The sequence below is a fragment of the Procambarus clarkii genome, chromosome 44 (assembly GCF_040958095.1).
Source record: "Procambarus clarkii isolate CNS0578487 chromosome 44, FALCON_Pclarkii_2.0, whole genome shotgun sequence".
In the NCBI taxonomy this organism is placed as follows: Eukaryota; Metazoa; Arthropoda; class Malacostraca; order Decapoda; family Cambaridae; genus Procambarus; species Procambarus clarkii.
The window spans coordinates 19,910,965-19,924,936 of NC_091193.1; the positions used below are offsets into that span (position 1 = coordinate 19,910,965).

Consider the following 13,972-nt stretch of genomic DNA (forward strand, 5'->3'; position numbering starts at 1 on the left):
AGGGTGCATAGGATTAAATGACTCCAGAGCCAGTAGAGCACTGTGAGAGTCAACTGCAATGACAAAGGAGTGCTCAAGATAGAAAAGTAATTGACAAAAAGCATACAATATCACATACTGTTCAGCTGTGAAGAAAGTAGCCTCTGCAGGTAGACAGCAAATAAAGGTTTGGTCTGGAAAGACCACAGAGTATCCAACACCGGCAATAGACTTGGAACCATCTGTTAAGAGGGAAACAGAATTTAAGTGCAACGAAAAATATTAAGAAAAATGTGCTTCATAACAAAGGAAATGGTAGAAACCTTTACCGTGTGGTTCAGAGTCCTGCTAAACTTTGCAAGTGGAATCCTCCATGGTGGTAAGGACGGAACAAAGCGAGGAATGATGTTGGTAACAAACCGAAAAGGAGGCCTGTAAGCGAGACATTCAAACAGAAAAAGGAAGGTGAAAGGGAACAGGACTTCCCAACAGTCAAAGCCCAGCAAAAACAAGAATAAAAATGTTGGAGACTTTGCAGGGTAGTGAAGGCAGTAATGATCTCAACAATCCTGGATTTTTATTTTTTTTTTATTGTTGCCGCCGGAGGAGGCTAGTTTATTGTGCACCCCATACTCATCCTGTGAGCGGTAGCACAAAAAACATTACAGAGGGCACAAAAGGTCTTTATCAGACCTCATCTTAGATTATTACATAAACAATTTCATCTATCCTTCACACCTTATAGATACAATGTCAGCTAATTACAGAGAAAGTGCTATTTCAAGAGCTATATATTTACAGTAAGTCATTATACATTAATGGTAGGTCTTATCGCACAAGCTCTGAATAGGGGACGAATGAAGGCCAATCAACTCTGGCGCAACCCAGCATGGTGCAGAACATTAAGATAATGAAGGATCAAAGGAGAGGCAGAGTAGGCAGGGCAGCTATAATCCTGTTTAAACTTCACAAGAGAGGAGTGCAAATAGAGTAATGCGCATTTATCAACAACCCAGGAAGTATGAGACAAGGCTCGAATTAACATATGGTCATAGAGCATTTGGCTCAGAGGTAAGAGAGATGTAACTAAGACAAATGTGTGCCAAAATCAATTCCAACAGTTCAGCAGAATCCTTAGAGGTGGGGACTACCACAGAGTGACAATGGGGTACAAAGAACGACCTGCCTCCAAGTAAAAGTCATAGCCCAAGTCTTAAATGAGAACTTGAGGCCACAACTGATGGCCCAGGATGACACAGCATCAATCACAAGTTGGAGCCAGCATTGGAGGAAAGGGGAATATTCCGGGCATTCTGTACAATCACTGGCATTCTAGTAACATGACTATACTACTTCAGTGTATTTTGCTTCAACACCCCATTTTATTCCCTCTTTCCTTCAACTCTCCTTTTCTCATCACTATACGTAATCCCAACACACACCAGTTGCTCCTCTAAACAACCCCCCCCCCCCACTCCAAATGCAAATTTATCTTCCGTACCCGAGTTTCTCTTCCATGTCAGGACTGGAATAGTATATACTGTACTATCTCGTAGTCTTTTCTTAACTCCCATACTAACATTTGTTACATTTATTATACTCTTTCACCTCTCCTACCACTCTTATCCTGCTCATTATTTTTTCTTAATGCACTTCCTACTTATCTTACACTGTATCCAAATACTGTACTGTATTTAAAACTTCCTACAACTTCCAGTACATCTTCCTTATTTTTAACCCTCCAGTTCAAATCAGTCTTACCATTCTATAGTACTCAACCAAATCCACATCTCATTCTTGTCTTTCAAATACCATAATCTTACTTTTCCTACACTGACCCACTTTCTTCTTGCCCACACTAATGAACTCATTCACGAACTATTTAAAAAAAATTGCCATTCCATCTCACTCTCAGCAAAGTGCACTGTATCAACATAAACAGTATACATATCATTAACAGTTTATCCCTCTCACAATCGTCTTTCTCAAATTATTATATTAGTAGGATTCATATTGGTAAGTTTGAAAAGTCAAGAGCATGTCCAGAAAACTAATTTTCAAGCATTGCTGGTTAAACCAGATCTGGACGTAGAAATTTGATTACAATACAGTACTGTAATGTTACTTCACAAATTACAATTGTGAACGTGTAGTTCATTGCAAAAAAATTAGATGACAAAAAGTCAATAGATTTCAGGCTTATATCCTTTTTCTAAAATGCATATTACCAAACAAATAATTTAGTAAAATTTTCAATTGCAGAAAAATATATTTTATAAACTCTTTCATATTAAATCAAACTTCGAGTGACTGAGCATTGATTACTTAATAACTTAAAAGTATGTACAAAATTTTTAATTTAATCTTTCATAACTGGGAAGTACTGTATATTACAGAATTACCTATATACACGTGTAAAAGATTTAGCTAGAAATACTGTACAGTATCAGTATCCCTTTCGTCCACGAAACCTCTGTCGATTATCCAACTGAAAAAATAAAAAGTCATTACATATTTTCTTATATTTTTGCAGGAATGCTTAGTCTCCCTATGCTATATTGCTCAATATTACTGCCCAATACATGCAATATAATACACAACCAAAACACATGTACAGTATACAGTACAGTATTTATTAAGAAACTACATTAGTGTATGTTAGATATACACTTTGAAAATAGAGAAGGAAATCTTACCAGTGAACGCTTACACTCAAAGAATGTTACACGAAGAGCATGGCACTCTTCGGGTATAGATGGGTCATTTGATTTGAGGCATTCTTTGGGAGTTTTTTTATGCTAAAGAGAAAAAAATTGAGTGAGAAAGTTTCCATAACAATTTTAAATATTAAAGACTGTATAGTAACTTTTATCAGTGAATGCAATAATTACACCACTGTGTTATTTTATTTTCCTCTATAAAACTGTATACAGTGTGTGTATGTATGTATGTGTATTATATATTATATATATATATATATATATATATATATATATATATATATATATATATATATATATATATATATATATATATATATATATATATATATATATAATAATAATAATAATAATAATAATTTTTATTTAGGTAAGGTACATACATAAAGAGATTTTACAAAGTTTGTTGGCTTTATAGATAGAGCTAGTATATATATATATATATATATATATATATATATATATATATATATATATATATATATATATATATATATATATATATATATATATATATATATATATATATATATATATATATATATATACATACATACATACACACATACAGTAAATTAGCATTAAATAAATGGTATAATAAAATCACAGAAAATGCATACATAATCAAAATAAAATAACTGAGTGTCAAGTGGAATGAATTGCTCCTTCCAGATGATCACCTAGATAGCCTTCCTAAGCCTTGGACCCATCCAAGATAATGATACTACAGTACTGTACTTCAAACCCCAAGACATTCCGAGCCCCAGAAATACCATTAACCTTACAAATTTTTTTCTCTATTAAAATGGGTGCAAACTTTAGTTGAGAACATACCACAATCCACATTGAGGTAAATGACACCTCAGTTTACTTCTTTAAAAGTTCTGATTGGCTTTTGACACACAGAAGCCCTTCAAACAATTCAGGCAATTATCAAAAGAAAGCAAAAAGCCCAAAGATAAACAGAATGAAACTAGTCTAAAATATTATATCTCAAGGTAACATCATATGCTTTCCCTAGTTACAAGCCTTATGAATATACATATCAAAATCAACAGTATGCGAGTTGTGCAGTAACTGTTGTGAAAGCCAAACTGAAAGGGAGAAAGGCAATGATTATATTCTTAAAACCAAATAATGTACAGTACTGTAATAGTACTCAAAAGAAAGTGTCAAACCTGGAAGGCAATATAGCATCACTTTCCAAGTCATGGCCCAACACAGCAGAGGCTGTGGAGCCACTAGGGAGCTCACTATGGGTAAGAAAAAACTGATCCTGAAGAACTGATCCTGAAGGACGTGTTTACCCAACACATGACTCATAGTAGGGGGAGTTTAGAAACATACAAGATATTGAATTTCATTTCCTTGCAAACCCACCCATCTCAGAGCCCAGTAAGGGAAGGTATTAGTACCTGGGCCTTTCCTAGGAGTAACAGGGAGAGTAAATGGAGGTAATCACCAGGAACTCTGAATGGCAACCCAGTAACCAATAATGATGCTCTAGTGCCCACCAATGTCAAGTCCAGCAAGGCCCATTAGCCAGACTACCCAATTTAATTGGGCCTCACAAACCCAACTAAATTGGGTACTGCTTCGGAACATTTTTAAGATTGCTCATAGCCCAGGCGACAGAGCGTCAGCCTTACACATGTATGGTCGATGGATCAAGACCCGTACTGCCCAGGTGAATGGAACACAAGCCTGAGCACTATGACATGGAAACTGCCATGGAGGTGAAACAAAACAACTCAAAATCCTCTGTAAATGATTCTCGATCCTTCAAATTTGATCCCTGTAAGTCTCAAGAATAAGCAATCTGTCTTTAACTGAATATACCAGTTTCTGCAGAACCTGGTGCTACAGGACAGATGCCTCTCTGTAGAGTGAGGGGTAATCACCTCTCCCAACCAGTTTGTACATTATTGCTGGCACCTAGAAGTGTTTGGTGTAGTTGGCTAGTGGCCAACTGGTACTCCCGAGCAATTCTTTACAATTTTTTAACTTGCCAATGACTGTTTGGATGAGGAATATTCAGTGGTTTGAAGGGTTCCTGTGTATGCATTTTTATCTCTGGGTAGATAAGATATGCTCCCCATTGAGCTGCCTGCCCACTTTATTAGAGACAAGACAATTTGAAAAGGTATGTATCATTCTGGGGTTCAAAGTCACTCAGGACCTGGCATACTATCACTATCCAGGGTGTGTCCAATGCAGGACACACACATTATTTTGCAGGAACTCCTACCTGATGGAGGAGCCACTACCTCACAGTGCCTAAAATAGACTTTACCTTTTACGTAACAAGCAGTTCCAAGCGGCCCTGCCCCCCCCCCCCCCTTAATGCCAAGCAACTTCCATGTCCATGAAAGTTGCTTGAAAAGTGGCTTAGGAAAGCCACTTTGGGGGGGGGGGGGGGCAGGAATATTCCTGCGCAGGCCCTAAGCCTCTGGCTGGGCCACTGAGCAGCCCTTGTCCAAAACAATTACACTAACCTTTGTCAGCATTTCCCATATAACCAATATGAATAACCTAGTTTCACAATCTGTGAGAAGAAATGATTGTTTTCTTGTTCTAAATATTGAGACAAACAAATGCATAATTCTAAAAAGATGCCTAAACACTGCACCTCCATCTGCTCATTGGAAACTGAAATAGTAGAGATAATTTGCTGAATATGTTGGGTTTCTGTACATCTAAAATTTTAAGATTGTGAAGACTGAAAAAGCATTGTCTAACGATTTTGATTTTGTAATGAATGAAAATGAACTAAGCTGCATGACAATGGAGATAAGTGAGGGTTACAGGTTTTGAGTTATCAGATGGAGTAAGGATGATTCAGACAACCATCTTAATTATGAGAGTGAAGAAAGATTTTATAAACAAAGTACTGTAGTTGAAAATGAGAAAGGCAGATAAGACATGACAAGTAAAACACTTTTTTTTTAATATACATAATTCAACCTGAAACATATCTTTATCATCATTTTCACCTACCAATCTAACACAGTCTGTGGCTAAGAGACACGCTTTCAAATCCTCACGAAGACCAGCACACGGCCGTTTGTCCTCAGAGTTTTTGGCTTCTTCATAGTACTTCATTGCAATCTGCTTGCTGAAAAATAAAAATTCAAATGCATACTGTATGTTGATAAAATATTCTAAGATCAGAATTATAGAAACCAATATAAAAGTCCAGGATAATGATACAAGACTAGCCCAGGATAATGATATAAGACTAGCCTTGAGGAGACAATCAAGGAATAAGATAGGAATGGCAAAACATCAACTGGAGGGAGTTAATAGGAGATGAAGGTATGGAAGTATCATGAGAAAATTTTAAAAAAGGTCATAACCGAACTTGTTCAACTAGATGGATGACACAAGTAGTATATAAAGCTCTAATAATGATGCACAACCTCTGAAAAAAGTATCAATCCATAAAGAACAATATATATTATGAAATCTACAGAAAATCAGATCAGCCAAAAGAAACTATGAAAGAAAACTTGCTCAAAACAAAGATCCAAGGCCTTTCTATGACTACTTAAGAAGTAAAGCCTAAACAAGATATTCAGTAAGACCCTTAAAAGATGAGAGAAACCCAATAATAATTGATAGAAGGGCAGCCAACACTAAATGAATACTTTACATCAGTGTTCACACTACAAAGATTAGAACACATCCCAATACCCATACAAATGTTTAAAGAAGGTGATAAGAATGAATTAAGGAATATTTTTAATATGCAAAATAATCAGGAAAAGCACTGATAAACTAAAAGATTCAAGCCCAAAGTGTGGACGGAATTCAAGCCAAAGTCACAAGACAAGAGAACTGGCAGATGAACATTGTCTACCACTGAAACTTCTTTTCAGAAAATCTCGGGACCAAGGAATAGTTCCTCTAGACAGGAAATATGCAAATATCACCCCTATTGTTAAAAAATGCTGAAAGAGCTCTGCAAAAAACTACCACCCTATCAGCCTGACCTCACATATCTGCAAGCTTATGGAGAGAATCCAAAGGAGGGAATCATTCCCACCTAGTAAAATGAACACATGGTTTTGTTAAAAATATGTTGTGTCCTGACGCATACATGTCGATGGTTCTGAAGATCAATGTTCCTGCGGCCTAGTCTCTAACCAAGCTATAAAATCTGCTCATATTCTTGGAAACGATAACCAGCTATTCAGACAAATAGGGAGTTCTCTAAAGTTTTTCATAAGCTACCATATAAAAGATACCAAAAAAATTATAAGCTCATGGAATAGTATAATACAGTACTAGAATGAATAGAACAATGGTTACAGCAAAGAAATTAATCTAACTAGAGAAATGTGGTAAGAGGGAGTACCACAAGATTCCATCTTGGAGCCAACCATTTTTGTCAAATATATCAATGACACATATTACAAATCACATGAAATTTGCAGATGACACTAAGATTTATGGTAAAGTAAAAGATGAAAATGACATTGAGGTCTTACAAAGATATCTACATGAACTCCACAAATGGTTAAAATACTGGCAAATGCTTTTTAATATAGAAAATGCAAGACCATAAATATGGGGGGATAACAATGTACATCACAACTACTATATCAACCTTTACTGCAGCACAAGTGGGAGCTGCAGTAAAAAAGTCAACCAAACCCTAAAAACAATCAAATGAACCTTTGACTTCAAGGAAAAAAGTTACTCGACTGTAACAATTTCTGGTATGCCTTCATTAGGACTACTGTATCCAAGCATAGAGGCCTCATCTTCAGAAAGGCACATCTGCTTTGGAGAAAGTTCAACACCAGGTGACAAAAATCATCCCAGAACTAAGTTGACTCTCATACTATGAACAGTCGAGGGCCACAGGGCTAACCACACTACCGGTCCGTCTAATTACCACAAGCTACACAAGCTTCAGAAAGCTTCCTGGCAATATGTTAGTAATGAATAAATATGATATATTTACTCATTATAGTGTTGGTGCTGAATGTACAACACGAAAAAACATAATTTTAATCTGAAAAATTATCTTTTTATAAAGAAATTAGACAAAAATAAAAGCTGGTGACGCCAAATCAAGTCGACGATCCAAGCTTCGGTTAGGTTAGGTTAGGTTAGGTTTGGTTTGGTTTGGTTTGGTTAGGTTAGGTTAGGATAGGTTAGGTTAGGTTAAGTTAGGCCAGCCTAATCTAACATATCATATTTATTCATTACTAACGTATTGCCAGGAAGCTTTCTGAAGCTTGTGGTAGCTTGTGGTAAATAGACTGGCCCCACACTACAAGCATGACAGAGTTGATCTCATCAAGAACACATGAGAACAAAAACGTTCTCTCATAAGAACAAAACTTATACACCCTCCAATTGCCATATAGTTATCTTGGCTTACTGCTTTCGCCCTCATAATTAACTTAAGTTACTTTAATTACTACAATTATAATTACAAATTACCTCCCAGGTACAGTACTTATTTACTGCTAAGTGAACTGAAGAATCAGATGTGGTCCGTAGACTTGGGCACTGGTCAAATGGGGACTTGTCAAATTGGGACTGGTCAACTGTGGACTGGTCAACTGAGGACTGGCCAAATGGGGCCTGGATAAATGAGGACTGGTCAGAACGACTACTGTATTACCGTTTCGGATACCGTCGGTCAGTACACAAAAAAAATCAGTTCGTTCACAAACAAGTTTGTATACACGAACCCTTTCGTATATACACGTGCGCTGGCTAGTGTTCGCCGCTCTGTTGTTGTTTAAGATTCGCTACCTATTTATTTATTTATTTATATACAAGAAGGTACATTGGGTTTGAGAGAATACATAGAATAGTATTTACAATCTTGTAAAGCCACTAGTACGCGCAGCGTTTCGGACCTGAAACAAAAGGTTCCAAGTAGCACGGGCTATGGTGAGCCCGTAGTGAACTTGTCGCCGCTTTTCTCGTCTTCCAAGACACTATTATTTATTTATTTATTTATATACAAGAAGGTACATTGGGTTTATGAGAGTACAGAAACTTGTTGCTTGACATTCTTGTAAACCACTAGCACACATAGCGTTTCGGGCAGAAACGACTATTTCTGACCAGGGGGAGAAAGATACTGGCAGTATGGGGCGTTACAGTTTATTGAAGATTAAATTCTGCAGAACATGTAAATATATAAAGTTCACATAAAGTAAGTAATTATATAAAGTTTATATTAAACACGGTTTATATTATAGACTTAACAAAGTTGATATTATATAAAACTTAATATTGAACATGTAGATATACAAAGTTTCAAATATAATTTAAGGAATATATAACGTTTATATTAAAATATATAAAGTAAATATATAAAGTAAGAATTAACAGTAACAATTCCAAGGACTAGATTTAACTTAAAAGGTACACCCGTAGTAAGTATGAGACCTTAGCCTATAGTGACATGGAAACTAATTCTGCAGAAACCTAAAGGTTAACTGGTACTAGAATTAAGGCCGAGTGCAAATGTGTAGTAATTATATAACACTAGGATATAACAGGCAGGACACAAAGAATAACTAATAAGTGAGAGACCACATAACACGTAATGTACCCGGCCAAGAGGCCGTAAAAGACCTAATGGATAAGGAGAAGGGGGTGTGACTACAAGTAGGGCTTACTAGCACCTAGACTGGGCAAAGTATTAGCTGCGGACAGCGGGACACTTGGGGACCGGCGCTGCACCCCCCTTCCCACATGCAGTGGGGAGACAATCGGGACAACTATGCAAAGCATGACGGGGGTACAAAAGCAGCCGCTTGCAAAAGGGGGGGGAGGGTGGGGTTTTGCGAGGGCAGCGGCGAGGGCAGGCGGAGTGAGGCGGAGCCCCGTTGTGCGCCCGTATTTATACGGCCCCAAACTGCCCGCGCAACGCCGCGGGACGCGCTGCGCAATTGTTTCTTTCTCCCCCGCCAGAAACATCCCCGCTTGTGATGCAAGCAGTGACCATTTTCTGACCAGGGGGAGAAAGATACTGGCAGTATGGGGCGTTACAGTTTATTGAAGATTAAATTCTGCAGAACATGTAAATATATAAAGTTCACATAAAGTAAGTAATTATATAAAGTTTATATTAAACACGGTTTATATTATAGACTTAACAAAGTTGATATTATATAAAACTTAATATTGAACATGTAAATATACAAAGTTTCAAATATAATTTAAGGAATATATAACGTTTATATTAAAATATATAAAGTAAATATATAAAGTAAATATATAAAGTAAGAATTAACAGTAACAATTCCAAGGACTAGATTTAACTTAAAAGGTACACCCGTAGTAAGTATGAGACCTTAGCCTATAGTGACATGGAAACTAATTCTGCAGAAACCTAAAGGTTAACTGGTACTAGAATTAAGGCCGAGTGCAAATGTGTAGTAATTATATGGCAGAAACGACTATTATGACCAAAACGAGACAATAAGTTGATAATAAAGTTAAGATGATGAATAAATACAAGACACTTAATCATATAATTAGCGCTTCCATTAACAGTGCTTAGCCCACTGTTTGTACAACTGTGTTTGTTAACAAAGCGCACTTATCAGAGAAGGGAACTATCAGGGGAAAAGCGCCTAGCCATTACGAATTATAGCACTTGGAAGGGGTCAGGACTGATTGACTGACCCAGTCAATCCTACCGGACCCATCAATCCTGCTGTATCCAGTCAATCCTACTGGACCCAGTCAATCCTACTTGACTCAGTCAATCTAAGTGAACTGACTTGGTCAATCCAATCCATTCATCCTCCGCCGGGGATCGAACCCGGACCCTTAGGACTGCGAACCCCAAGCGCTGTCCACTCAGCCGTCAGGCCCCTGAAATCACTGATAACAGGGCAATCGTAGATATAGTGTTAGAAAGTATGTCCTAGCCCTTGTTTACATAGTTTACAATTGTAATGTTCACCATTGGGGAATTCATTACCTGTAGCCACCTGCCATAGAAAAAAAAATATTATTTGAGAGGAATCTTATAGCAACAGGTAAAAAATAATTATAATATAATATTTCCCATGATGCAATGCTTAACTTTTATAAAAATCATAAAGTTATTATTTAGTCAATTTAATTATTTTTTTTTTTTGGTATCGAGGTAGATATTTTCTCTCCTGATTCCATGTATGACTAACCATCCTGTGAGATGGGAATATTAGATGAACTTAAAGCTAGTTGTTGATCTACACTGTGTAATATATCATATAGAATAGGGTAGCAGTACGTTGCTGTGTATACCTAAACTTGTTAATGACAGATCAGAGTATTACAAAGATGGAGAAACGACGACTTGATAAACTTTATATAGACATGTTAATAAATGCTACCACATCAATACTGTAACTAGCTTTGCTAAAATAATTTTGGAGTTCAGTTACTGAGCCTATTGTGTGCCTCAGTAACAACTACCAGTCATAAAGTGGCTATAGGGATGCATAATACATGAACCAAACTACAAAAATGATATAAGACTGGGGGGTCCGTTACAGATGGCATGGAGTTAATAGTAAACAAATTAAGTTCAAACCCAACATGGCGTGTAGCTATCACCGACACCACCAGTATAGTCACGCACAGTTGTACCGCTCGTCACAGCCACATCACCAAACAACCACATTGGCAATTGACGTCATTCAACACCCACCTCCTAAGTATTGCTTACATAAGCAATACACTGGACACAAGGGTCGTGCAGCAATGCACTAGACACAAGGGTCGTGCAGCAATGCACTGGACACAAGGGTCGTACAGCAATGCACTGGACACAAGGGTCGTACAGCAATGCACTGGACACAAGGGTCGTGCAGCAATGCACTGGACACAAGGGTCGTACAGCAATGCACTGGACACAAGGGTCGTGCAGCAATGCACTGGACACAAGGGTCGTACAGCAATACACTGGACACAAGGGTCGTGCAGCAATACACTGGACACAAGGGTCGTACAGCAATACACTGGACACAAGGGTCGTGCAGCAATGCACTGGACACAAGGGTCGTACAGCAATGCACTGGACACAAGGGTCGTGCAGCAATGCACTGGACACAAGGGTCGTGCAGCAATACACTGGACACAAGGGCCGTACAACAATGCACTAGACACAAGGGTCGTGCAGCAATGCACTAGACACAAGGGTCGTGCAGCACTGCACTAGGCACAAGGGTCGTGCAGCAATGCACTAGACACAAGGGTCGTACAACAATGCACTGGACACAAGGGTCGTACAACAATGCACTGGACACAAAGGTCGTTCAGAAATATCCCTGCAAAAAAAAAAAAATCACCAACACCAGCAGACAAACGATATATAGCTGCATAAGCAGTATGAAAAGACCAATTAACAATTACGCATCACAATTATATATTTTAGTTAAATTATGATAGGCTGCACTAACGTATGCTATGGATAAGCGTTTATACAATTGGGGAATTACAGATATCAGTAATTCATAAAGTACAAACGACGGACTGTACAAACTAATACAAAGTACTAATACAATCTAATACAGCGTTTCAGGCAGTACAAACTGCCCGAAACGCTGTGCGTGTTAGTGGCTATGCAAGAATGTTACACTCAAACCCCAATATACGTACTTTTTCAACCCCCTGTACCTTCTTGTACAAAAATAACTAAATAGTAGTTACGCAAATTACAGTCGTCCAAGTTACAACCTCTCTCCTGTGCCAGGCAAGTCCACTACGGGCTCACCATAGCCCGTGCTACTTGGAACGTTTTGTTCTAAGTAGCGAATCTTAAACACCAACATATAGTCGTCCCGTGCCCAATCCCTGCGAGAAACTCCCGCAGAGTTGTTAGTGCCGAACCATCCTGCGCGAATGGGATTTTTAGCATCAGGTAGTAGGTTCGTGAGACACTGTACTCCCCTTCATATACTCTAGGAAGCTGCACAAATGCAGATGTACCTAAATGTGTTAATGACAAAAATGTCTCACTGTTAATATAGCCACTCTCCTGAACAAATCCACAAGGGCCGTGACGAGGATTCGAACCTGCGCCCGGGAGCACTCGTGTTCAAAGTTGGCCAGAGCCGGACACTGCTCACACTCCCCTCTATGAGCAACAATCAAGTTGTTGCTATAGATTCAGCTACTCGGAACAAGTTCCAAGTAGCACGGGCTATGGTGAGCCCGTAACTTACCTGGCACAGAAGTGGGACAAGTAGCATGGGCTATGGTGAGCCCGTAGGGGACTTACCTGGCACAGGAGCGGTGCTGTGTGGGGGTGTATGAAAAAAAAAATCATGGAAGCTGGGCAGTTTTAGTATCACATAGCTGGCTGGCTCACATAAACAATTATGTAACTCTTGGTGTAGTCTTGATACAACAACGATAACAAGTTTACCTATACAACCAAGCCGATATGTTGCTCGAACAATATTCACGTATACTGCCAGTATACAAAACCTACAGTTGTATGCTGGCTTCGTGCTCAACTCATAATCGGAAATCCAGGGTTCGAGTCCTGGGCGGAACAGAAATAGTTGGGGACGTTTCCCATCACTTAATTCCTTTGTTCCTTTAGCAATATATAGGTACCTGCGAGTTAGGCAACTGTTGTGGGGTTGCATCCAGTAGTTCCACCTTACGGGGACCTCGATTAAAGTATAAAGTATATATATAAATAGGCTGCCTGTCCCCGACAAAGCGAAACACATCCTCATATCTTCCTAGTACACATAGCACACACATTAATCGTAACGTTAACGCTGACATTATCTGTAGTGAAATAGGTCCAGATGACAACTCTGACAACTCCCTTTAAAATAAAAAGTTGTACTCTCACAAGGTAAGGCCGCCTCTCTCTTGGAGAAGGTAGCATAACACAGTACCCGTATGAGAGTACTGCCTCGAGCCTGGAATGTGCGAAGAAGTGAAGTGGTGGAGGCAGACTACATGGACAACTGAAAATTTGTAGATATGACAGTCCAAAAGGCTCCGGAACCTATACACCAGTCGATTAAGAGTTGAGAGCAGTCATTGCGAGGAAAACCTTCATGCAAACTGCACGTATCACGAAGAAGAGAGAGTGGGAAAAGTTGAGAGGGGGGAACCAAGAGTCATAGCTCATCCCCCACAAATACAACGAGGTGAGTACAATGTAGGACTAATAGTAGATGCTTTTCACCCACAGGGGCAATGAGCCTATGTAATCGCCTATATATCCGCGGAAGCGGTAAATGTAAAGACATTACCCTATTCTAAAATTCAGATGGAAAAAG

At 38.5% G+C, this 13,972-nt stretch overlaps 1 protein-coding gene across 2 annotated transcripts; it reads right to left on the minus strand.

Moving 5' to 3' along the window:
- Window positions 1-549: 549 nt before the first annotated feature.
- LOC123745302 (cytochrome c oxidase assembly factor 5) lies at window positions 550-8,379 on the minus strand. Of its 2 annotated transcripts, none has more exons than XM_045725706.2 (4): window positions 8,178-8,379; window positions 5,697-5,814; window positions 2,676-2,777; window positions 550-2,467 (listed from the first exon to the last, which is right to left on the minus strand). In XM_045725706.2, the coding sequence occupies exons 2-4, from the start codon at window positions 5,799-5,801 to the stop codon at window positions 2,426-2,428; spliced, it is 249 nt and encodes an 82-aa protein (XP_045581662.1). In that variant the 5' UTR covers window positions 5,802-5,814; window positions 8,178-8,379; the 3' UTR covers window positions 550-2,425. The 2 variants fall into 2 exon arrangements, with proteins under 2 accessions (XP_045581662.1, XP_045581661.1); XM_045725705.2 differs by having other exon boundaries at window positions 8,154-8,374.
- Between the last annotated feature and the right edge of the window lie 5,593 nt (window positions 8,380-13,972).